Below are 24,962 nucleotides of genomic sequence, written 5' to 3'. Positions count from 1 at the left end.
ATTTTTTTTTTGCAAAAGCGTAGGTTCCTAATGCTCTTTTTCCGCCGCGAGTTATTAGTTAAATTACTATATTCATTCAGCTTCTGCTATTGATTTCGTTCGCTATATTCGAAAACTGCGCCAACGCAACGAACAATTGTACGTTGCAATTGTGCAAAAATAAAACAGGTATTATTTTTTCTAGCTGTTTTGCAAAAAAATATTCCAAAGGCGGTTTTGAATATTTTGATAATTGTGCAGCAAAGTGATTCTTTTTCTACTACTTTGTAAAAAGATATTTTTCCTCTGAATTTTTCCTTATTCTAATTCGGTAGGCATGGTAGACTTTATCCGCGCCATTACTCTGAGAATTATCCATACAAATAGCTGTCAAGAAATGCTGGGATTGTTTACCAATTCATAAAATTACCTGTCGTGGACTAGAAAGGTAAGCAAGAATTTCCGTGAATAAAATTCACGTGTTATATATTTTATAACTACATAGAAGAAAGCAGCCAACAGCTCTGGAAATTTTTGGTAAATTTTGAAGGTCATTGCTCTTGATTTTTGTCAATTAATTGATTTAATTTATTCAGAAAAAGAATATTTGTTCAAACTTTTTGGTACATAAGTGGTCTATTTAAATTTAAACTATCTGAAATATAGTCTGAAATGTTTATAGTATGACATGAACAGAGTATGAAACTATAAAATGTCTATGATCAGTCTTGGACATACACTATTTCAGTACTGAAGTAAAGCATCCTCAGTCATTCTTCATTAGCAAATAGCTTATTTTAAAACAATCATACAAACCCGAAGAGTATGTGTATAAACTTCCGGAGTGGGAAACGAAAGTAAATCTTGCAAGATTAATTTTTTCTATAGCAAGATCTTGCAAGAATAAACTTTTTCTTGCATGATTCTTGCAAAAACCTTACAAGGTTTTCTTCCTATCTTCTTATATCCATATTAGATTTTTATATCAAGTCTTTAATTGCTCTCAAACGAAGTTTGTAGCAATTATATTAGTCTTGTCGGTCTTTTTTATGCGATTTTTTGCTTGACCAATTTTTAGTTGCTCTCAAACGAATTTAGTAGCAATTATATTGCTAACGTACCCCAACGTACCCCCCCCCCCCCCCAACGCCAACGCACCCCAACGTACCTACCCACCCCAACCCCAACGTACCTACACCCCCCGTACCTAACCCCAACTGAAAAAACCTACACCCCCGTACCTACCCCCTCCCCCCACCCCCACCCTAACGTACCTACCCCCCACCACCACCTACCTGCACCCACTTACCAACACCGCACCACCAGCACCTACCCACACCCCCGAACTGAAAAAACTTTAACGCTTTTTATGTTATATTGGTCTATTATTTTTGTTATTTACTGTTTTTTTTCGATATTCTGATTATGTCCAAGTTAGGGTAGAGATTATTTTGCAAGAGATTATTTTCGATTCGAGTCGTTTCCGGTATTCTACCGGCTATGTTTTTTATGCGATTTTTCGCTTGACCGGTTTTTAGTTTAATGCTTTTGACTTTTCGTCCTCAAAAACGTGAAAAACAAGTAGCGCCCATCGGGAATTAAGTGCTCTTAGAGCCTTTCAGCTCTGCTTCAGCTCAAATTGTTTTGGAGACTTATACTTTTTCTTAAGGTGTGAAGGGCGGTTCCTAGAGGTTGAATTCACTCCCACTGTTGACCCACCCCCTATTGCCCCGACCCCCCTCCCCCCACCGCGCTGTTGCCCCCACCCCAATGTTTACCCCAGTCAACCCCCGGTGACCCCCTTCCCGTGGCTAGCTACTGACAAACAACCGCTTGCTAAATTTTTACTATTTTGCAATTTTTTTGAATTCTATCAGCCCTAGGTGTCAAAGAACCTCCTCTAGGGTTTGATAATAGGTTACTGCAATGTTTTTATTTGTAATGGAACGGTTTCAACATTTTAACATTACGAATCTTTGCATTTTTTTGACAAAACTTGCAATTTTTTTTTTATATTTTTTGATATTTTTTCCTTATTCAGTTATTTCTAGAACCAGGGGCCAGAAAACATCCTAATGGGTTCAATAATAAATTACTGAAAAACTTCTAATGGCCATGGAATTTTTTTTCAGCTTTTTTAGTCACAAATTTCAGCAATTTTTTGATAAAGCTTGCATATTTTCAATTTTTTAAAAATTTTTTGTGGTTTTTTAGAATTGTTCAGACTCAAGAGCCACGGAATCGCCTCTAGGAATTGAAAATAGGTTAATGTATTTTTTTCTAGATTAGATGGAATGACTTGCAAAATTTTAACATCACAAATTTTAGCATATGTTTTCATATTTTTTAATAGCCGCCCTTATCTTCTCAGCCGGCTATTATAGCGCTCCTATTTTTTTTTACTTCGTCGAATAAAAAAATGTTTCGCTTTACCTCATTTTGCCGCTTTTTCAACGTTTTGCGTGATATCTTTTTGACTTCTCTAGGCTAGTTTCTCTCTTCTCTCATTCTGCTAAAAGTGATTTTGAACATCAGTTGCTCAGCAAAGAAATTCAAAATGAACAGAGTCAGTATAAAAAATTGAAGTCAGAAGTAGAAACGGGTTAAACCCATAATGCCCAATTTTGGATGCCCGCTATTTGAACGTTGTTCCTATAAGTCTTAGTTACCATCTATAATGCTTATTGGTATTGGTAATAGCCCCTGTAGGCTCTCTCTGAGAAACAGAAGTACGTTATGTTCAACTACGAAATGCCATCAAAATTAATCGGACTTAAAAATTGTTTTTGTGCAAAAATCTTTTTTTTTCAATATATTCTATTCTTTCAATCCCAATCGTGCTTATTGGAATCAACGGCGGCTATTTTCCGGCAATCTGCCGGTTATGTTTGCTATTTTTTTTCCAATTTTTTGACTTTTATAGCCATTATTCAGATTTTTTGAGCCACAGGGGTCAGAGAACCTCCATTAGTGTTAGATAATAAGTTACTGGAAAAATTTTGTTGATGATTGATTAATTTTCAATTTTTTTAATATTATAAGTTTTAGCAATTTTTTTGTAAAACTTACAATTTATTAAAGTTTTTTGAATTTTCATTTGCCATTTTTTAGGTTTCTCTAGCCTCAAGGGCCACGGAAGTTCCCCTAGGGTTCGATAAAATATTACTGGATATTTTATAGATGTGATGGAAAGTTCTTCAAAGATTTCAATCTTTCCGGCAGCAGAGGCCCTGGGACCTCCTCCAAGGTTTGATAAAAGGTTGTTGCATAGTTGTTAGGGTTAATAGGATGGTGATCAACACTTTTTATGGCTCTAGTTTTAGTAGTTTTTGGATAAAATTTAAACTTTTCAAATTTTTGGAGAATTTTTACGTTCCAAGTATATGGATCATTATGAGACTGTAAAACTATTTCAGGCTTGAAACAAGAATACCGGATAGTCTCATGAGACAATGAATTGGTTCCTAAGATATTAATGTCTTGATTTCCGGCGAGATTTTGTTAAAATTTGCAACCTTTTCAAAAATTTTTCTATATGTCCTTTTCTGAGTTTAACGACCATTACTGGACAACAAAACTTTTCAAGTCTCAGAGATGGGTCAGTTGACAGAACTTTTGAGAAACAAAATGGTTTTGAAGTTTTTTATTGCGAAGTTGAAAACTTTTTTTTAGTTTTGCCTTTTTCGGTTATTTTCTATATGATTTATTTATTAAAAAGGTTAAAAAACTAGAAGTTGCAGTGTCGAATCCAATCATGGAACATATTCCTGTCTCTTTCTCTCTTTTTCAGTTAGGGTTCCTTTCTTTCTCTTTCTGTTTCACGTTTTATCTTTCTCTCTCTCTCTCTCTCTCTCTCTCTTTGTTGATGCCGCATTTCAGCTGCTGTTATGTGGCGTAATGTCATCATCTCTGATCCTCATTATCAATGAGTTATAGTTCGAATTTTTTTGATCATAAATGATCTAACAGGCAGTTTTCAGGAAATCACTGTTAATTGCTCTCAAAAGCAATTTGTAGCAAACATATTAATCCTGTTTGTCTTTTATGCAATTTTTCGTGTGACCCATTTGACTTTCTTCTTCAAAAACGGGATAAAGAGTTAGTGCACTGAGGTAACTAAACCGTGGCTAGCTGCTGACGAAGCCAACCGCTCGCCGGTCGTTTGAGAGCAATTCGCCCAACGTTAGTGGGTTATGTTTTTTCTATCTTGTTATGATAATTAACTAGTGATGAAACTAGTGCTTGCCTGAATTTCTCTCGTATAGGGTGCATTCAATTACCGTTTAAATGAAACAGCAAAGCTCCAAACTGTAGTTTTTGATATAAATTTTTGGTCGATTTAGTTTAATTATTTAGACCCATTTTTGGGGGGCGGAACTATATACTTAAATGGACTTTTTTTGTTTAGTTACTCTCAAACGAAGTGTGTAGCAATAATATTAGTCCTGACGCCCTTTTTTACGCAATTTTTCGCTTGGCCGATTTTCTGTCTGACCCATTTGACTTTTCGTCCTCAAAAACGGGAGAGCCTTCAGTTTAATAGTCTCCAAGCAGGCGATTCACAGAAACTGTTTTGGAGACTGATAATTATGGTGTGAAGGGCGGTTCTTAGAGGTTGACCCCATTCCACACCCCTCCCACCACAACAACTCCCTCCCCCTCACAACATCAGCCTCCTCTCACTTCATCCCCCCACCAACCCCCACCCTGCAAATTTTTCAGGCCATAGGGGCCGTGCCAAAAAGCCCCTCCCACCGTTGCCCTCCCCCACTGTTGCACCCCCCCCCCCATTCGCCCGACGTTAGTCGGCTATGTTCAGTCATTTTTGGCTGATCGATATAATCATCGTAGTGAATTGAGACTGGTATCATTAGAAAACCCGTCCCGCTTAGAATATAGAACTAAAAATATTTTTTTGAATTTCGTTTTCACAGGAAAGTTTTGTGGATAGTGGACGAAAATCCGTTGTTTTTATTCACATTTTGTGTTTTTTTGACAAAATATTCGTCAATTTCGCTAAAATTGGTTGAAAATTTTTAACAACAATGTTATTGGGTTTACTTTTATGGATAGAGGGGCTTGCCGATTGATTTTACCCGAGTTTTTGGCACTTTTTGCCAAATTTTTCGAATTTCAGAATTTTTGTTTATAACAAAAATGGCTACAAATAAACTTTTGCATCCCAATTGTTCAAATAATTAAAATATACTGGAAGTAGAATCCTAAAATCTGCTGTCACAATCTCTGGAAACTCCAATAAGTGCTAGTGCTTTGCTTCTGTAACAAAAAGTCTCATCCTTTTTCGATTGTACCAAAAGCCAATTTTTTCAGTCATTTTTTTTCAACTAATGGTTTCTCGGCTTTGGTACTACGCATTTTTATAAGAAGATTGTGATTTTTGGCAATTTGCACGTTTCCGAGTTTTTTTCTTCCTTGCAACATTATCACACAATTGGGGTGGCCAACTCGCGTCTGAGAAAAGAGAAGATGAAAATATTTAATGTTCTCCGCGAATAGCTTATTGTTTCAACGGTTGCGACACCGCATACCTGTCAAATTTAATGTTTTTTGTTTTAAAAGTTTAAATTAATAAAAGTTTGAAAATCAGGAAAGCATGTGATTTTTCAAAGAATTGCCGTCTACGGAATGGCAATTACTCAGCTATTCTTAACAAAAATATTAGTGAAACTCATAATCGGAACTCCCTAGAAGCAATCAAACTGTGGCTTGAGAATATGCTGTCAAACCAAAAAAATCGTATCCATAAGTCATATAAAGCTGAAGCCTAACTTCCTGTACTGAGATTGAGAAATGAAAAAAATTGTGTCAAGTATTTTTTTTTATAAATTTATGCCAAATCGCCTGCCATCTTTCAAAACGCTTAAATTTGATTATCTCAGACTTGCAAAAAACCAAAGAACAGATGGATTAGCACCAAATGGAAAGGCTAATAAATGCCTACGACAAAGTTCTTTTTTTGAAAAAAGGTCTTTTCTTATAGATTCAGCTGGCAAAAGTCTTTGACTTTTCTGACTTAAATTTTATTGAGCTTACTGATAGTTTTTACTTTGCAAAGACGATATTTTTTCACTTAAATCAACTTTTTCGCCTCACTACTATCAACCGTTTTAGCTCAATTTTTATCATAAGATGGATGATAACTTCACGGGATGGCAATTCTTGAAAAGGCCGAAAATGAGTTGTTCGACTGATTTAACAAATGCTTAACTGCACAAATTGGTCTCAGAAACTACCTAAAATTTTACGGGTAACGATGGAAAACTGTGATGGTGTGGAGAAGCTCAACAGTGGGAGCAGATAATGGTGAAAAGATCTTGTCAATGTTGTCCGGCCTTGCTCAAAAACGGTAATCTGGAAGCATGTGACGGTAAATTGAAATTTAGAAGCAGGACTGAACTAGTTTTGATTGCTGCCACTGTTGTCAAGACATGCTTACAACTGTAATTGTGAAACATTCTAGTGAACAACTGACAATTTGACGTAAATTTACTCATTAATAGCCGCCGTCAGCCTCTCAACGGCTATTATTTTGGATTGTATTGGTGAGCTGTGTGTGATTTTTTCAAGATGTATTCACACTTTTTTCTGATGACTTTTTAGCTTTTGAAACGAGATAAACTGGTAAAAATTGGCGCGCATTAAAAAGCAATAGAGGCCCTCAGCGGATACTAGTAGTCTTTTAAGTGTAATGTACTGAAATTTCTAGCAGTGTCTAAGTTCAAGGTGAAAAGTCCTTTTTGGTGTTTTGACCAAAAACTGTCTTGTTTTTCATGCTTTTTGTGTACTTTTAAATGTTTCCCTAAACGAGTGTTCAATTGACACTGGTTAAAGCTCCTAGAGGTCTTCTGCCAGCTAGAATTACTTTTAAGAAATCTTTTTTGATGTATCTGTTTTTTAAATCCAAACATAGTTACAAAATTTGTATTAACTTTTGCATTTCTTTTCAAGTTTTTTAGAAGTTATCTGGTATTTTTCATGTTTTTGCAATCTTTAGAGGCGAAAGAATCTTTCTAAGAGCTTGAGGATGGGTTAGTGAATGGTTTTAGCTGACAGAAAATAAAATTAATGATCTCAATCTTAGGAATTTCAGCAAGATTTAAATAAAAAATGCTTTTTTTGCATGTTTTTAAAAGATTTTGTCATTTTTGATATTTATAGGCCAATGAAACTTTTTCATGAAGCCCGATGAAGCCAATTTGGAATTTGATTTTGAGGACATTGGCTTAAAAATTTTTGCTTTTCGTCCAACTTTTCAAGCATTTTTGTCGTTTTTTCGTCTGTACACTTCTGTGCAAACCAATTTCTGCTGGCCTCTAATTTATTCTTATTCATTCCTTATATCTTTGCAAGATTGAATTGGTCTTGATGACAAAAATGTGAAGATTTCATTTGTAAAAAAGAAAAGTTAAAAGAAGTTTTTTTTTGGAATTTTGACAATTTCAATTTTCTTGAACTCAAATAGTCAATAAAGACTTTTGTGTTATTGCTAACAATTACCACTTTGGTTTTGAAGAAGTTGGCATTCGAAAGTTGAAGCGAATCTGCACCATTTGCTAAAGAACGGTTTTTGACATGCTTATCTTAGAAGTGTTTAATGGGAAACATGTGACGAATAGTTCCAATTCAAAAGCAGTACTGAATTAGTTTTGGTTGCTTCCACTTCTGCCAAGAAATGCTTACATCTCTAATCGTAAAACATTCTAGTGCAAAACTGACGATTTGGAGTAAATTTACTCATTAAAATGTAGTTGTAAAAGTACAGAAATTTTAATGAGTAAATTTACTCGAAAATGTCACCGTTTTTTGAGACGACGTTTTAAGGTTAGAGTTGTAAGCGTGTCCTGACAACAGTGACTACAACCAAAACCAGATCAAATTGCTTCCTAATTCATAATATCTATCGCATTTTTCCCACACGCCTGTTTTTGAGCAAGCGCGTACAACAGTGAAAATTTTCTGGTCAATGGTCTGGGCATTGTTCTGGCCTAGGGTCTGTCCAGTCTGGCCAATACCTATGTTTGGGTATGTTCGGTCTGAAACCCCGCAGTCCGCGACCCAAGTCGGTCTGGCCAATACCTGTCTTGGGTCGAGGACTTCATCCTGGGGAGGTATTTTCACATTTTGCAACAGGACCTTTACCATGGCAAATTAATGAAAGCTATTTTTTGTGTACCTGATCTCAGGTAGTATCAATTAAATATTAATTTCTGAGTTCACTTTAATTTACAGAACCATGGCCCGAGGTGGAGCACCAGTCACTATCAACCGAGGCGGGTGCGGATTGGTCGGCTCAACCCGCCCGGGAATCAACAGGTCACGAAGTCTCAACCGGGGCAATACTTTGGATCTCTCCTACGCAACTAACGACAACTTTTCAATACCTCGCGGTTTGGCACCCGTGGATTCCGCCCCAAATGTTACCCACAGTAGCAAATTGCCCCGGAGGCAGGACAGCCTGACTGTGCCCAACGCGGCCGCGAGGGTGGATGAAGGAGCAATGCACCTGTTTGAGAATCCAGGGGCGTACAGTCCTGGAGCAATGAGGAAGACATCCAGTTTTTGTTCCCATGCAGATTTCTATCAACATGCTCTCATGGTAAGATTTTATAGCAATCAATTTAACGATTTTTGCCTGAATTTTCACTACAATTTGCTACAATTTACTGAATTTATAAATATACAAAGTTTTTATTATTTGTTTAATTATTAATTTCATTAATTTAATAATATTATTAAACTAATTTATAGTAATATTTTAAATTTATTTTAATTAAAATTTTAACTAATTAATTAATTTATTGTTTCATTAATTAATACAGTTTTTCCATTAATACAGAAATATTACGCGTGAAACTCGTCATTGAATTACAACTACTTATTTTTCAACTTATTTGATTGTTCGCATTTTTTCAGATCTTGCAAAAGTTACAGATTGATATGGAAGTGAATATATGGTTTATCACAATAGGTTCTCTAGATCAACGTCTGTAAAAAAATGTTTTGCCGAACATTTGATTGCTCTCTTGAACACTCTTGTAGGTTTCCGACATTTTCAGTAATTTCTTACAACATTGTTAGAGTTTGTATGCGTTGCGTGACGTCAGTTTTGTACTCCAAAGCTCGAGTGTAATTTTTCGATCATATATCTTGTGCTAATTTCAAAATGATTCCTGCCGGAGTTTCACAGTTCACCGGAGACCAATCAATTTTTGACATTCAATTTTACCACCCCTAATTGCGCGGAAATTTGGAATTATTTTGCAGAATTCAGGCAGAATTAACAATTTATAAACTGAGTTGTTTTTAATTTAAAGAGAGTTTTTGTTCACGCTTTTCTAACGTTAATGGACTAGACAGTGAAACATTTTGACTAAGAAAGTCTCGTCCAAACTTTTACCACGCATAGATTTTTTTAGTAAAAATAAATACAGTTTTTGGATTGAAATTTTGTTTATCAATTTGTTGAAAAGATCATGTATCTCGAAAATCAAAAATTGTCAAAATAAATAATCTCTTGTTTACTTGCTAAAAATTAAGGCAATTTTTGAGTTTGTCTGCATTTGAAAAGATGAAATCATGTCTCCAACATTTCGTTCTGAATTTATTAACCTTAACTTCGGGTAAGCTGACATCTTTTATACTCAATTGTTGAAATCTAAAATTTATTTGTCTGCAAATTTCTCTTAAGTTCTAAAATGATGTGCAGATTTTTCAATCAAATAATTGCAAGTGAAGGACAGACGATTAATCAAGAAAAGAAGACAACTAATCAACTCTTAAATTTTTTTACCTATGCAATTTTAATCAAATTCAGATCTATTAAGAGGAGCGTGACGCAATTTATTTTTCTCTCCTTTAAAAAACAACAAATCATTTATTGCGTCTGTTTAATGTTTTTTGGTACAACTGCGTCAAAATCTAGCATTCAATTACTCCACAATAAACGCATTGATTATGAAAATTGAATTTTTCGTGCACTGTGTTGAAAATTAATGAAACGTTAGCGTGCTAAACTTGAAGTATTTGCTGTTTTAATACACATAAAACAGCTTTGGTGTGTTGATTCAGTATTTTAAGTGGTTTAAAAGCGTAAGAACATTAACGCTTGATAAAATCAGATACAATTAAGCAAAAGGTCGTCAATTCAACTGTTTATTAATCGAAAATTTTTAGCAAAGCATAGTCTAATTGATGCTAGAAAGATCAAATATGCAAACAAATCAGAAAAAAAAGTAAACAGAGGTCGTTTTTTAAATATAGCTACTTTTTATTCCAATCTTTGCGATTAATTTGAATTTTGTTTCATAATTTTTTGTTATTCAACTAAAAATGTTTCACTGAATAAATTTGTGAGGATCTTTTAGAAAAATTGCCATTCTCTTGCTAAATCTTTTAATCTTTTTTAAATAATAACTGCAAATTTGACTGAAGTTGTTGGTTAATTTAGAGGCTCATTTCAATCTAAAAACGCAGCTGTTGTACAAAAAACTTTTCGAAAGTCACTGTATTAAAAATATTTTGTAATCTTGATAATTGAAACTAATATTAAGGTTTGCAATCACAAAATTAACAATGAAGCAACAACTGGTAGTCGATTTGGACTAAAACTTCATCAATGAAATAATTCAAACAATTTTCATTTAATTTGGATTTTTCAAGATCATTGGTCATTGTCGGCTATCGAGCGTCATGAAAGAAAATTTATTCTTTTGTTTATGGGGTCGCAACTTGTCAATTGGATGCTACGACACTTTAATTTTGCAAGCAGTTTTCAATTTGAATTTTTGAAAATTGTGTTTCGAAAATTTTATTTTTCTTGCATTCAGTTTCCTTTGCTGTTGATTTTCATTCAATTTTGATATTTAAAAAGATGCGTTTTATTAGAACCTCTCCAGCAGCATTCGACAAAGAACTCAATCGAAGTAATGTTTTTCAAAGGGAAATTTTAAGCAATCAACTCGAATGTGTTTTTTTGATGCAAAAATTTTTGCTCAACCGTTTTTGTTCCAAAATGTTCTTTCCGAGTAGGCACTACGTGTAAGATTGAGTGAAGCTGTTGAGGAGGCAGAAGTGCATGGTGACAAGATTAATTAGGATTTTTGGTAAGTTTAGACTTGCTTCCACTTTTTGGCCCGCCCCTTTTCCTGTCCAAACACTTTCTATCAAAAGTCTTGTCGCCACTTGTCCAATACTTGTCGTTCCTGATTTTAAACTAAGGGAGACCAAAGCCAACTATAGCTCATCATTCGTGAGCAATTTATCCGACGATACTTCGCTGTTTTTAAAAATGTTTTTTAAGTTTTATGCTTCAAACCCTACAATTGATTAATTTGCTTCGAATTTCTAGCCTATCAATTTTAATAATAATAATAATAAATTGTTTCCAGAATATTGATTAGAAAAAAAACTTGCTCTTTGACATTTAGAAGTTGATATCGAAATTTTTTTATGCATTTAATACTCCCGGAGAACACTCTTAGGCCAAGGTTGGCCTGTTTTCAAGTGTCTCTAGCGAAAGAGATTGTAAACATGAAAGATTATATGTAAAGATTATAAGAAAATTTTACTAGCTACATTTAAAAAATTTTTGGAAGCTTGGAGTTTAGAACTCGGTTTGGTCTCACATTTTAAACTAAGATAGCAACTCATCATTGTCAATAATATATAAGTCCAAAAACTTGTGACAAAAGTCCTTTACTTGCCGCTTTGAGAGATCAAGAATAAAATTGACAAATTTGGGAAAAAAGTTCAGCAAGCAATTAACCATTTTACGAATTTTTGGTTGCAGTGAGAAATTGTCAAACTTTTTCTTAAATAAACACAATTTGCGAGAACTGTTTCAAGCATTTGCTATTTTGAGAAGCTCTTCCCCTGAGATGCAGTTTTTTAAAACTGGGATTTCACATTCTTTTCGTACTATTTTTATTGCCATTTTGAGTATTTCATACAGGTGGAGTTCTGATACATTATAAAGTAGCAGTTCTTTTCGCTTACTTGTTATGGAGTCAATCTTTTTTTTGAATGTTATGATTCTGGCTATTCTTTTCACCATTTGATTCAGGGGTTTGAGTACTTGATTGCTTGTGTTAGCGTAAATTAAGACTTCGTATTGAATTACTGGTTGCACATATGTTCGATAGACTTGAATTAACTGATTTGTTGTTGGGACCTTCCTAATTCGGTAGAGAAGTGAGCAGAAACCTAACATTCTTTTCGTTAAAATTTTAGCATGTTCTTGAAAACTTATTTTATGGTCTGCCTGAATCCCTAGATACTTAAAAGTTTCAACATTTTGGATTGTTTTACTTTTAATATACACCCTTGCAGAATTCTTTTGCTCTCTTTTCGAAAAATCGACGCATTTTGTCTTCTCAACGTTTAAAGTCAGTGGATTTCTTTTCAACCAGGAGGCTGTTTTCTGAAGAATTACATTGATTTTAGTTTCATTTGTTTTGGGTTCACTTTTTGTATAAACTACAGTGTCATCTGCATAGAGGATGGATTTTATGTCAGATGTTTCGAGGGTCAGATCATTTAGGTATATAATAAAAAGCAAAGGACCCATTTTTGAGCCTTGTGGGACACCAATTTTTATGCTTCTCATAGTTGACTTCTTCGAGCCTATTTCGGTGCATTGAAATTTTCTGCTCAAATAAGACTTCAAAACTTTCAAAACATGTCCTATTAGACCATAACTGGAGCACTTTGCTAGTAAGAATTGGTGGTCCACGGTGTCAAAGGCTTTTTTGAGATCCAAGAAAGTACTGATCGTATTTTGTTTACTATTTAGCCAATTTAATCGAACATTTTCGCTGAGTTCCACCAGTGCATCAATTGTGCTGCGGTTTTGTCTAAAACCAAACTGATTTTCATTTATTACATTTTCTTTATTAAGGAAAACAATAATTCTGTTGAAGATAATTTTTTCAAAAATTTTACCTACCACCAGTAGCAGTGATATCCTACGATAATTTGATGGATCACTTTTGTCCCCTTCCTTGAATATTGGGATTACTTTTGCAATTTTCAGGCAATCAGGAAACAAACCAAAATTTAGACAGGAGTTGAAGACTTCGCAGAGAAAAGGTGAAATTGATGGCGCAAGCAACCGTAAGCAATAGTTGTTCAAATTGAAAGCATCTACACTGCATTTGTTTTTCATATCACTCAAAATTTTGTTTATCTCCCTTATTGTAGTTTTTTGGAGAAATAAACTGTTGACAATTTTCTTTGTGTAGGACTCATTGCGTTTAGCACCAAAATTTTCTGTAAGTTTTTTCCTTATGTCTGCAAAGAAATTATTAAACGATTCCAGTTTTGACTCTACTTCCTTGATCTCTAGGTTTTTGGATTCACCCATTATTTCTTTTACAGCATCAAAAAAATTTCGAGTGTTTTGACCATCTTTTTTATTTATTTTTGTTTGATAGTATTGTCTCATCTTTTTCCTGACAAGTTTCTTAACTACTTTGGATTGATTTTCATATTTTGCTTTGGCTGATGAAGATCTTTCTCTTAAATACAATTGACTTAAGTGATGTTTTTTTGTAGCAGCATTTTTTACTTCTTTGTCGATCCAATTTCTCTTGTTTCTAACAGATGGGTTTTTTTCCGGAATTATTTTGTTCAGTTCTTTGTTTAAAAAGTCTTGGAACTTAATCAATGATTCATTGCAATTGATGGAATTTAATATTTTCTTGAGCAGAAAGTTGCTGTAGGACACAATTTTTGCTCCTATTTGATTCAGATTATCTGTGTTCCCTAATTTTGACCATATTCGTATTTTATTACATTTTTTGTCGGAAAATTTGGTATTTTCAGAAAATAGTAATTTAATGGTATAGTGATCGCTTACAGCTGTTTTCAGTACCTTTTGAGAGGATTTGAATTTTGTAAAAAACACATCAAGTAACGTTTTCGAGTAATTGGATACTCTTGTTGCATCTTGTGATGACACAAAAGAGAGCCCAATAGCGCTAAGTGTTGATATTAGCTGGTCATATTTTTTTCCTTTGTGAAAAAAATTAATATTCAGGTCTCCACAAAGTATATGTTTGGTATTTGGTTTGAGAATTATTTCATCTAAATAACTTCCTAAAGTTGAAAACGTAGCTTCATTGGTGCATTTTGGCCGTATATAAACACAGGTTATAACTATTTCAGCTCCTCTATAATTTATCAGAACTGATATAGCCTGAATTGAGACTTTGTCCAGTTTTGCAAGCAATTTTGCATTAGCCGCACAATTTACAAAAATTCCAACGCCACCGCCCCTCTTTTTTCTTTCCGAACTAAATAAGCTACTGTAATTTGCTAGATTAAAAATTTGTTTGTTATGTAATGGCTTTAGCCACGTTTCAGTCCTTAGCCATTTTAACTAAAGTGCTCATGAAAGTCAGATAGTCAGAACGCGAACCAATCTGTTAATAACAGAAAAGTTATCCTCAAAAAATTAATTCTTTTTTTAAAAAAACTCGATTCACAAAAGGAATTATTAAACCTAAACACTGAAGTACCATGAATTCAAATTGCTTGATAAAAAGATTCAAAACTAATATAGATGAAAAGATCTTGGAAAACTCCATACATTTTTATGGCCCTCTTCTTCAAAGTCTTATTCTAGAAAAAATCCAAAATAGAGGCACAGAATAGTGGTGAATAGTGGTGATAATAACAATTTTTCACCTCAAAGCGACCATATTTTTAGCTGTAAAAGTGTTGAACGCAGTAATTTTTTTGTTAGATTTTTGGCGAGTTTATCACCGCAATATTTGGAGTTAACCTGAAAATTTGATGTCAGAGAATTAAAAAAATTGCTCTTATATTAAAAACTTTCGCTGTAAAATTTGAACATTTCAATCAGCCCGCGGAAGCTCATTCTGCGAAAATCAGTCGCAAATCAGCTCTTGTGCGACAAAGCTACAGTTTGACACCCGAGCGGCAATCTTTAGACGGGGAAGATGAGTCTTGGCAAACTAATTCTGCCTCCTGTACTAAAATCGAAGACTCAATTGACCCGCAGTTCGCTAGAAAAGTTCTCGACATGAATTACCCAGAAAACATGCACAAAAAAGTAACCCGAAGCAAACGCAAGCTTAGCTTTGCCATCCAAACCCAGGAGCTGTCAATACTCTCCAGATTTTCGTCCCAAAATTCAAATTACAATGAAAATCGCAGTGATGGGTTTGCTGGGAATAATAAAGAGGAAAATTTCGGGGGGTTTGTGGGTAGTGCAGGAACAGCAAGTGTTGAAATACACCCCGTGGTGCGTCGTGTCAGCACTATGCCTACAACGACACGCACCGACTCCCTCGGGGCGAAAATGGTAGCCCAGTATAAGCTGGCTGGTTGTAAAGAGGAAACGGAACCTGCGGTAAGGGGTTAAACATATGCACGGTGCTGAGAATATTAGCCGACTGGGATTTTAGCCGACAACGAAAAAATTGAGGAATTTAGCCGATGCTTAATTGTGATTGGTCGAAAGATCCGATTGGTCAAAATACCACTAGTTCGTCCAGCCATTGTACATGATGTGATATGCGGTCGGGTGCTAGGCTTAAATTGTATTTTTGGTTGTCGGCTAAACCCCCTATCTGCTAATCCGACGATCGCCTCCCGGACTGAACTGCAAGTCAAGATCAGTACTTGCATTTAGACTTGCAGGTCTTGGCCAAGACTTGCATTAAGACTGCCAAGTGTAAAAAGTGACATGATCATAGCTCTGAATAGTACTGATATAAGACTTGCAGTTAGACGTGCCCAGAACTGATATTGACTGGGCGTTAGGTCCGGGCTAACTATAGCTGTTATACGATGTATGTTTTTGTGCCGTGGCTATAAGCTTCTGAGGTGTACGTGATGTAGATCGACATTTTGACTGATTACGTATATGTGGTTATTAACCTTGTATTTATTTAGAACGACTGATAATAAATAACAATTTGTTGTGTTCTGTTGTCATGTTGCCATTTATCAGCAAAGATAAATCGATTGATTTCACTCCAACTTACTAAAAGAGAAACAACCGGCCCGAAATAATTATCAGAAACAAAAATTTTCTAGGGAGCATAAAAGTAGTTGAGTCGGTGAAGATTTTTAATTAAGCGCAAATTAATACTGATTAGTTTTCGATGTGTCAACGAGTGAGCGGGGGATTTCAAAGTTGTATGTCTCATCGTATGGGCCGTAAATCATTGACGGGTAAAATTTGAAAGCGAGAACAGAAGAAAAACCTCAAAAGAATTTTCACTGAAAGTAGCGAGAGTGATTCCATATTGTTGATTGGAACCGAACTGATATTAATGAAAATGATTCGTTGAGAGCTAAGGTTTCATTTCAGCCACACTTAGCAAGAACATTTTTCGGAAACTTAAATTTCTGAGGAGAAGAGGAATGCTCGATAGGAAGCTTTGGGAAGCCCCGTGAAGAAATCAATACCTTTGCCCGATCTCCGGGGAGGGGGGGGGTCTGTCTGGGAGTGTTTTATCCGGACACGGATCCCCCATATCTGTAGTAAAGGATTTAACAATATTTTGATGAAATGCTACACATTTTTGCTCACCTTGCGAATGAATTAATTACAGAATGTTGGGATAAAGATTGGGATACATTTGTTCAACTTATGTGTTGATCGTTGTCGTATTGAGTTAAGTTTTGTTCGTATCCAACTGTTAACTGTTGTACTATTTTGGTTTTGGGATTTATTGCACTGTCTAGCACTAATTAACCCAATGAAGCTTTTATAACTCAATATAACTCTTTTATAACTTTTATAACCCAATATATTTGCACTTAATTTAAAGTTGGGCCACCTTTAAGAAGACTGATTCAATCAAGATTATACACTGTTTTCGTTTTCAGGTAAAACTAAGCAATATGGCGAGCCTAGTTTTTGTTTCAAAATTATGGTCTGCATGATATGGTCTGTTTTTTGAAATTTCACATAAATGTAACTTTTTAAAAAAAAATTAAAGTAAATTTCACCTAAAGCAATATGGTTTAACTTTGTACAAAATGTTGTCAACCTGTAAAAGAAAAAGCCATTTTGTAACGGCGTTGGAAATGGTCATTATGATTGGGTTCAGTTCGCCAGAAACAACGAAAGCCGTTGCGTTTTTTAAAAATCGGCATCATCATTTTTAAACGCATAAAATGGTTGATAAGATCGCTTTGAAATGTGGATAACGTTTGGGATGATAAATTTCACAGCACACAATACACCAAACAAAAATTTTTAATTTCTCTCAAACGAAGTTTGAAGCACCTATTGCAAACGTGGTGGTCTTTTTTATGCAAAATTTTCGCTTGACGGATTTGAATGTGCGAGTGACTTTTGCGGCCTTGACTTTTTCGCTTTCTAACTTTCTCCCTCATTCACAATTTTAGCAGCCGAACTCAAGTGATGGCAGTTCACTACTACAAGTCAAATGAAAATTTCGCCGAAATTAGTGTCATTTTTTCACTTTAAATTATATGCGTGGCTGTAGTGGTAAAAAATAGCACTACATCCGACTGAAGCAGGCATAAATAGATTAGAGCTCACAACAGTTGTTCGAGAACAACTCTTCCAATATTAGCCGCTTATTTACATGCTTGTTTTTTCTTAGGAACTCATATAAACTCCGCGATTTCGATTTAAGAACCTGATTATCTATCAAACATTGACTTGTTGCTTTTCAAAACAAACTTACCAACAATTTGCAATGATTCAACATCGGCCTATTGGTCGTTTTTGCTGTCTCTTAAAAAGAACAATTTCTGTCATTTAAAACCAAAGAAGCTCTTTCGGGTTGAAAATGAACAAAACAAAAAATTCTGATTTCTATCCATATCAATTTTGCCAGTTGGCCAGGACGTCTCAACGAGTGGAATCAATATCATTTTTCCAATTTGTGTTTTTATAAGGCATTGTTTGCGACAATCAGTCTCGATTCTTTGCCTGATGATGCACACGAAATGTTTCCACACAAACTCATTTCCTTTCTGACAAAATTTCAGGTTAAAAACGTTTGTAAAGTTACACACTTTCACTTTCTTGCTTCTAATTTCTTGCTATGGTTGTGATTTTTTACCAATAACAAAAATCTGGTACAGACAACGAATCACCTTTGTGTGTGTGTGTGTGTGTGTGTGTGTTGATGTTTAAAAAAGAATTTTGCTTTTTTCAACAGGCAAGGATAAAAACTCGAAAAATATGTTAACTAACGGGCACCGACGAGTTTTGAAGACTGATTTTATTTTTAAAAATTTTGCATTTGGAGATGAAATCAGATTGACAATGTTTCAAAACGCTTTGGAATCTGTGATTAAGATGATAGGTTGCTTTTTGCGCTGTTTTTTCTATCAATTATAATTCACTCACAATGTGATTTAACTTTTTGTGTCACTCGATATATGAACATGGCAAACGGTGCTAAAATTGCTGCCAAAATTTTTGTTGAAGGTGAATACCAATGAATTTTCTCTGAAGTCATTTTTCCAAAAATTTAGTACTAATAACTTAATTGTTGTTGGAAAAAAAACTTAATTTTGCGAAGTTCTGTTTGTGTTTCGACAACCAAAATATGGAAGAATCAGGGCATATAACTTATCAAAAACCGTTTCGCTGACTTTTTGCAATCAAATCTCGAACCAGGGCGATTTATGCAATATACTCTAAGAGCTATGAAGTAAACGTTTGCTTTCTTTCGGAGTTGAATTTTTACTTAAAGCTTTAGCGCATACTCAATAAACGGCTCACTAATAACGATACTAAATTTGTATTTCCAGAAAAATCACTGTTGATCTCTTTTTATCAATTAGTTACAACTGAATATTACAATTGAATCGGTTGAATATCATAACTGAACGTTTTTGGCTATTTCAAAAGTTTATCAGCTGCAACAACTGATTGTCAATAGGAAAACAAACGAGTTTTTTATCGTTAAAACCAGCCCAATTTTATATAAATATATATATATATATATATATATATATATAAATAATATTATATTGTCTATTTAATTGTTTCTATAATATATATTTTTTTCTTTTTTTTAGAACACAACCATAAATTAAAAAACAATTAATGTCAGCGAGATTGCTGAATTGATATCCTCAGTTGCGTTGGATATTGCGTTCCTCAGTTTCGTTCGTCAATTCAACATAAAATGTTTACGCGATCAGTTCTATGGAAACTGAGTTGATTTCAAGTTTTTGTTTATTCAAGTTGAGGAAGTTTAGTTGATTTAATGAAAAAAATTTCACGTAAACTTATATAAAAAACTCTGAAATTTCAAATTTTGGTAAAAATCTCGTAGCTCTTAAGAAAATACTCATCTGGGTGAGCTCAAAAATTTATTGTTTGTTCGCATCGAAAAAACTACATCCACGCTTTTCCATACTACATTAAATTTGAATCAGTTTTGTTCTGAAACCTTTTTTTGTTATACTTTGGTGTTGATGGTAGTTATTTTGAACTCTGATAATCATCAACAGCACACATGAGTTTTCTTTAATGAAAATTGGAATAATTGTTTGGCGCTTTGCAGTCCAATAGCACTCTGATTCTCTGCGTTTGCTTAAAAAAACTTACCACACTAAATTTTGAAGTTTTTGCCCACTCTTTTAGCTAGCTTGACAAAATTCCTATTATGGATGCCATTGAACATACTTTCTCATTTTTTAATGACAGTGTTCTGTTGAGAATCAAGAGGATGGATTGTTTCGTATCGCTATAAAACCAACTGATGTGACAGTATTTGAAACCATAGAAGTTTTTGGACAACGAGGTTTTTAATTTTATATTCAAAACTTTTACTTATAGAATTTTGACAATGGATAATTTTTCCGAATAATTTACTTTATATGAACTAATTTTAGAGTTTTTCAAATGCTATCACGGGCAAATAATTTTTTTGGATTAGAAGAATGGCAGTTCAAACAATTGAACAGACATCTAGTTAGTTTTTTTAACAAAACTTAATCTATTTTCTACGTACTCTTACAAACTTTTGACGTGGGTTTTTCCCCTCATTTTCCTCTTTTTGTCCAGCTAAATCAGTGAGAAAACAGATTATTTTAAAAATAATTTTCGGAGATCATTTTGTGCAGGCTATGTTCTTTTGCATTTCTAATCAAATGTGTATTCATTAGTGTGCTTATTATCATTGATCAGATGTACTTTTTGAGGCTTTCTATTCTGGAATTTTTAAGATGCAATCAATCCTATAAAATTTTAAAATAAACGCTAATTGCACTAAAAATAGGCCAAAACTGGTGTGAAAAGATTCAATCTAACAAAATAAACTAACTGTAGTTTAGATGGAAGTAGAAGTGAGTTTTTGCTGAACATTGTTGAATTTTCCGAGTACAAACGTCTTCTGAAATCAATTTAGGGGCTTTTGATAGACTCAAAGCTGGGGCTAATGTTGGCCGTTTCTTGGTTATTACAGTTCAAAGAATTTGAATTGTATTGGGGCGCATTGTCTTTTTTATTGAATTGTCTTTTTAAACATCTGTTCACGCAATGGAAATTCTTTAAGTTGTGTCAGCACTTGTCCAGCTATGTTTTTTTATTTTGTCGTCAATATTTTGATAACGACCATTTGACGTCATAATCACTTCAAATCTGCTTTTTGTCCTTGCAATTTCAACTGAATTGTGTTCATGATGTTATTTTCCGCAGTGTAGAAAGTTTTTTGTTCATTCGTGTGATTAAGGTTTTGGTCAAACATGACTTACCTCACTCTCAAAATTGGCTTCCTCAATCTGAAATTGACTTTTTTATTTTAATTCAAAAAGATATTTTTGAATGAGTGCGTTTCACTCTAATTGAATGTTATTTGAGATCAGCTAATAGAAGCAGCAATAAGTTAAACATATTCTTATGCAAAATATAACATCTCAGCCATTAATAGAATGAAGTGATGTTTTCCGTTTATGCCCCACAATTTGTGGGTGCATATTATTTGCACCCCAGACGTACTTGCCATAATTTTCAAAATGCTCACCATATGACACATGCTCTGTAAATGGGGGGAGCATAACGCAATAGGGAAACAAAAAAATTTTGGGTCACACGTGACTTAGCTCACTCTTAAAAATGACTTCCTCACTCTGAAATTGACTTTTCTTTGCTTTAATTGAAAGAGATAAGGTCAAGTGAGTGTGTGTCACTCTAATTGAAGGTTATTTGAGAGTAGTGAATAGAAGTAGCATTAGAATAAACAAATTCTTAATAAAAACAACTTCTCAGCTTTTAGTAAAGAAGATATTTTTGGTCTGCTTCTTCTATCTTTTTGAATTTGCAGATCTACAAAGCCATTGTGGCTATTTTCTGGCAATCTGCCATCTATATTTCATATTTATTGGAGAAGTTTGAGAAAAAAATGCCTAGCATATGATATAAAACTAATGATACTTTTTAAAATATTCTGAATTTTTTAATAATAAAGAAAACTTAAGAACATAGACGGCAGATTGCCGGAAAATAGCCGCGACAGACGCTTGTTGCCTTCCATGAATTGAAACAACCAAAGAAATAAGATAGACAGATCGACCACCAGTCCTTTAATAGACCACTAGGGTCAGATTCGGACTGTCAATTTTATGACACATTCGGTCTATAAGGAAAAAGTGCTCAGAGAGCTTTTTCAAAACTGATATTCGAAATCAAAATCTCAATTCTAATACTCAAGAACTAGGGCATATATCTTTGGCACTACTTAGATGCACACTATTGATCTTAACTAAAATGTTCATAAAATTTAAAGTTCCATAAGTGAGTTAAGAAGTCATTTTTTTTAGTGAGGTAAGTCACGCAATTGGCCTAAAAGCAGAAATGACGTCACACACACAAATTTTAACTGCAAATGCAATAGAAGTTAGTGAAAAAGTCAATTCCAAGAAGTCAATTCCAAGAAGTCAATTCCAAGGAGTCAGGCTGTAAGAATCATCGATGGAGACGACGAATTAAAAAAACATAGCAGGACAAGTCCTGACGTACAATTCAAAGAATTTTCATTGACTAAACAGAAAACTAGACCTAGAACGGACTATGAATGGATTGGGAAAACCATTTAGAAAAAAATTCGATCCAAAAAATCGAAAAAAAACTGTAAAAATCAAAGTGAAATTGCCGCATGTGAACAAAAAACCCTTAGCGAGAAAGCGAATTTTTGTTCAAACACCGTTTCCTCACTCTAATTTAAATTTAAAACGAAAAAATTTCACGTCCCAAAACCACTCGGTTTTTCGCTCCACTTCCTGTTTCGGCGTGACCAAAACAAAATCACTACTCCAATTTGACTTCAAAAATCATGAAAATGTGTGAACAGATCTTAAAAAAAAGACAGCGCCCCAATACAATTCAAATTCTTTGAATTGTAAAAAACCACGATGTCCCCAATAATAGCCGCTATAGCTTCGCGGCTATTAAAAACTAATTGGTTTGAAAAATTACCCTGGCTGTTATGACGTCATTGTGAACTGATAACCCTTCTGCATATTGGATGATACTGCTATTGGTGAACGGGAAGTAAAGTACAAGTGAATTGAAGATTGTCAAATCTTCAGATTGTATCATGTCATGTGACTTATTTGTAATATTGCTCATGACACTATAAGATGTATGCATATATACTAATTGTATAATTTGACTGAGCTCGTAAGTGCCATCCGCGTGTTTCTGTCTTTGTCGAAGAATTTTGTGAGAATTATAGGAATTTTGTGCAAACTTGGTCATTTTAGATTCCCCAAATTTTGAGTCATTGACATCTATTCCACACACGATTTTTTTAAATGTTTTAGGCGTGAATATTTGAGTGTCTCAATTTGAAGGTCGATCATAAGTAAAGTTGCAGAGTCGAGGTGCGGGGAAGATTTCCTTCTAAATTACATGATCGACCACAAATAACTTTGGCCCAAATTTTTTTCATAAGTGGACCCACGATATTTTCATAGCATTTATCGGTCGACCGGGGTCTGTTCATGTTTAGCACTGAAGTACGGATACTTTTGTGATGCTATGTTGCTAACTGTATTAAATTATTTATTATTATTATTTATTTTTTAGATGCAGCTGGAGGCGCGTAACTGCATGAGTGGGCCTTCATCTTTGAATGTGTCCACCTACACACTCAGACGCCCCTCCACCATATCCAATGCCAGCTTCCGAAGACCAAACAGCAAGACTGGACTAGTCTACATGCACAAAGACTCCCTTCTGGTACCCAACGCACCTTACAAACACAGCTACCACGGTCCAGTATCACCCGGTTCCTCAAACCTACACCTGAACGCCCCCATATCCCCTCCCACGTCCTCTCAAATTTCCGCTACCCCCGTAACCTCTGTCAGTCAGACCTCAATTGCCAAATCTGAGAACTACCCCCCACATGCCCCAGCACCCCAACGAAGATGCTCAACGTCGGCGCGTCTCGAAAGGCAAAAATCGCATCGCGACGAAGACAACCCACCAGCATTCCTGGAACTCCCGACGCCCGGAATTGAGGCGGAGCCAGGCGGGGATTCCTTGTCGCCACTTCCGAACCGGAGAATGCTATTCCGACGTCAGGGATCTCAAAACCATTTTGTAGACAGCTCAAATATTTCAATTTATGAAGCACCAAGTTTCTCAGCACCAATACCCACTAAAAAACTGCCAAACCAAGGACAAAACAGCAACGATTCTGAAACCTCACTAAGCAAATCATTCAATATTCTAACACCTCCAACGATTGTCGAAATTGGTTGCTCAAACCCAGATCTAACCGTCATTCAAAACAATGCAGCGCCTCCTCAAACGTCAGTTTTTCAGCCGAACTCAACCAGCAGCAAATCAGCTTTGCTAAGCACCAATCTTCTAAAACCCCCCGACGAAGCCTCGGGTAAAGGGAACCTTAGCATTCCTCCTCGAGACGTGCAGGAAACAACCCTCAACATTCCCGCTCCTCAAGACAGACGAAATTCCTCACCGCACGTGATGGCATTGTCAAATTTGTCGCTTTACAGCGACGACGATTGTCAAAAAAGTGTTGTCAAAGCGAAACGATTGCGAGACGCCTTTGCCAAAAGTCAGAGTCAAAGTCGACCTGAAATTACAGTCTCAAACAGCGAGCTTGCAAGGCAGGGATCCAACATTTTCAGCTCGTCGCTTAAAGAGTCCAGAAGTTCCAGCTCCTCAAAAGGTCTTCAAGATTCTCACTCAAGTTCCAGCGGCTTGTCAACAATGACATGTGCGGCTACAGTCACAACTCCGATTCCCCCTGATTTTTCCTACTTCGCGACCCGGAAACTGGAAAAGCAGCAGCAACGTTGCGTTGTTGCCAGGCACCGGGGTTCTAAACATTCATATCATTCGTTACTTCGGCTCAGAACCCGCCGAACGTGTTCGCAGTCGTACTGTGTGTGTAGAAACTGCATTCGATATATTGAATCGACATTCCCAAATTTTTCCAGTGACCTTTACTACGTACTTGTGACCCGAAAACTCTGGCCCAGTTTCTCAATAATGGCCAACTATAATCATGTCATTGCTCCTCTGGATATATACAGTTTTATGAAAAGGTCGGGAAGTTATCCTCATATGGTGTACAAAAATTCACACAATAAAGTCAATAGGAAAATTTTAATGCTTTTGGCAGATAAAATAAAGACTTCGTTGTAGTGATTGAGCTAATAAAAAAACAATCCTCAATTTTTACTACTTTCGCTAATTTGTAAAAAAAACTTTGCTATTTATTTATAAAAATCTTCCCTCTATTTTTGTGATCATCACGTTTTATGATTTCACTATTTACATTTCTCAATTTGAATTATTGCTAGTTATTTTGATTTTGATTTCAGTATGGGCGATTCGAGATAAATAGTTGACAATTGCGTTAGATTGTTCTGGTCTGAAATTCTTCTTATAAAAGAAGATTTCTCCTTTCGTTTGCTTAATTTGAAGAACGAGTTTACGGCTAATTGAACTTGAACCCTAA

The 24,962-nt window shown here is 35.0% G+C and overlaps 1 protein-coding gene across 1 annotated transcript; it reads left to right on the top strand.

Moving 5' to 3' along the window:
• The first annotated feature begins 319 nt into the window (after positions 1-319).
• On the top strand, positions 320-24,962 carry LOC142358400 (uncharacterized). The gene is made up of 4 exons (XM_075409805.1): positions 320-427; positions 8,230-8,596; positions 14,864-15,373; positions 23,054-24,962. Exons 2-4 carry the CDS (start codon positions 8,234-8,236, stop codon positions 24,644-24,646), a joined length of 2,466 nt encoding a protein of 821 aa, XP_075265920.1. The 5' UTR covers positions 320-427; positions 8,230-8,233; the 3' UTR covers positions 24,647-24,962.

This window comes from Convolutriloba macropyga, unplaced genomic scaffold (assembly GCF_964194025.1).
Source record: "Convolutriloba macropyga unplaced genomic scaffold, txConMacr16.3 SCAFFOLD_2829, whole genome shotgun sequence".
In the NCBI taxonomy this organism is placed as follows: Eukaryota; Metazoa; Xenacoelomorpha; order Acoela; family Convolutidae; genus Convolutriloba; species Convolutriloba macropyga.
This window is presented reverse-complemented; position numbering and strand designations above follow the sequence as displayed.

Excerpts from the sequence above, each read along its gene's own strand:
- LOC142358400 (XM_075409805.1), top strand. The coding sequence starts at position 8,234 with ATGGCCCGAGGTGGAGCACCAGTCACTATCAACCGAGGCGGGTGCGGA. Across the intron at positions 8,597-14,863 it reads TCTATCAACATGCTCTCATG|CCCGCGGAAGCTCATTCTGC; the intron begins GTAAGATTTTAT and ends CATTTCAATCAG. Across the intron at positions 15,374-23,053 it reads AAGAGGAAACGGAACCTGCG|ATGCAGCTGGAGGCGCGTAA; the intron begins GTAAGGGGTTAA and ends TTTATTTTTTAG.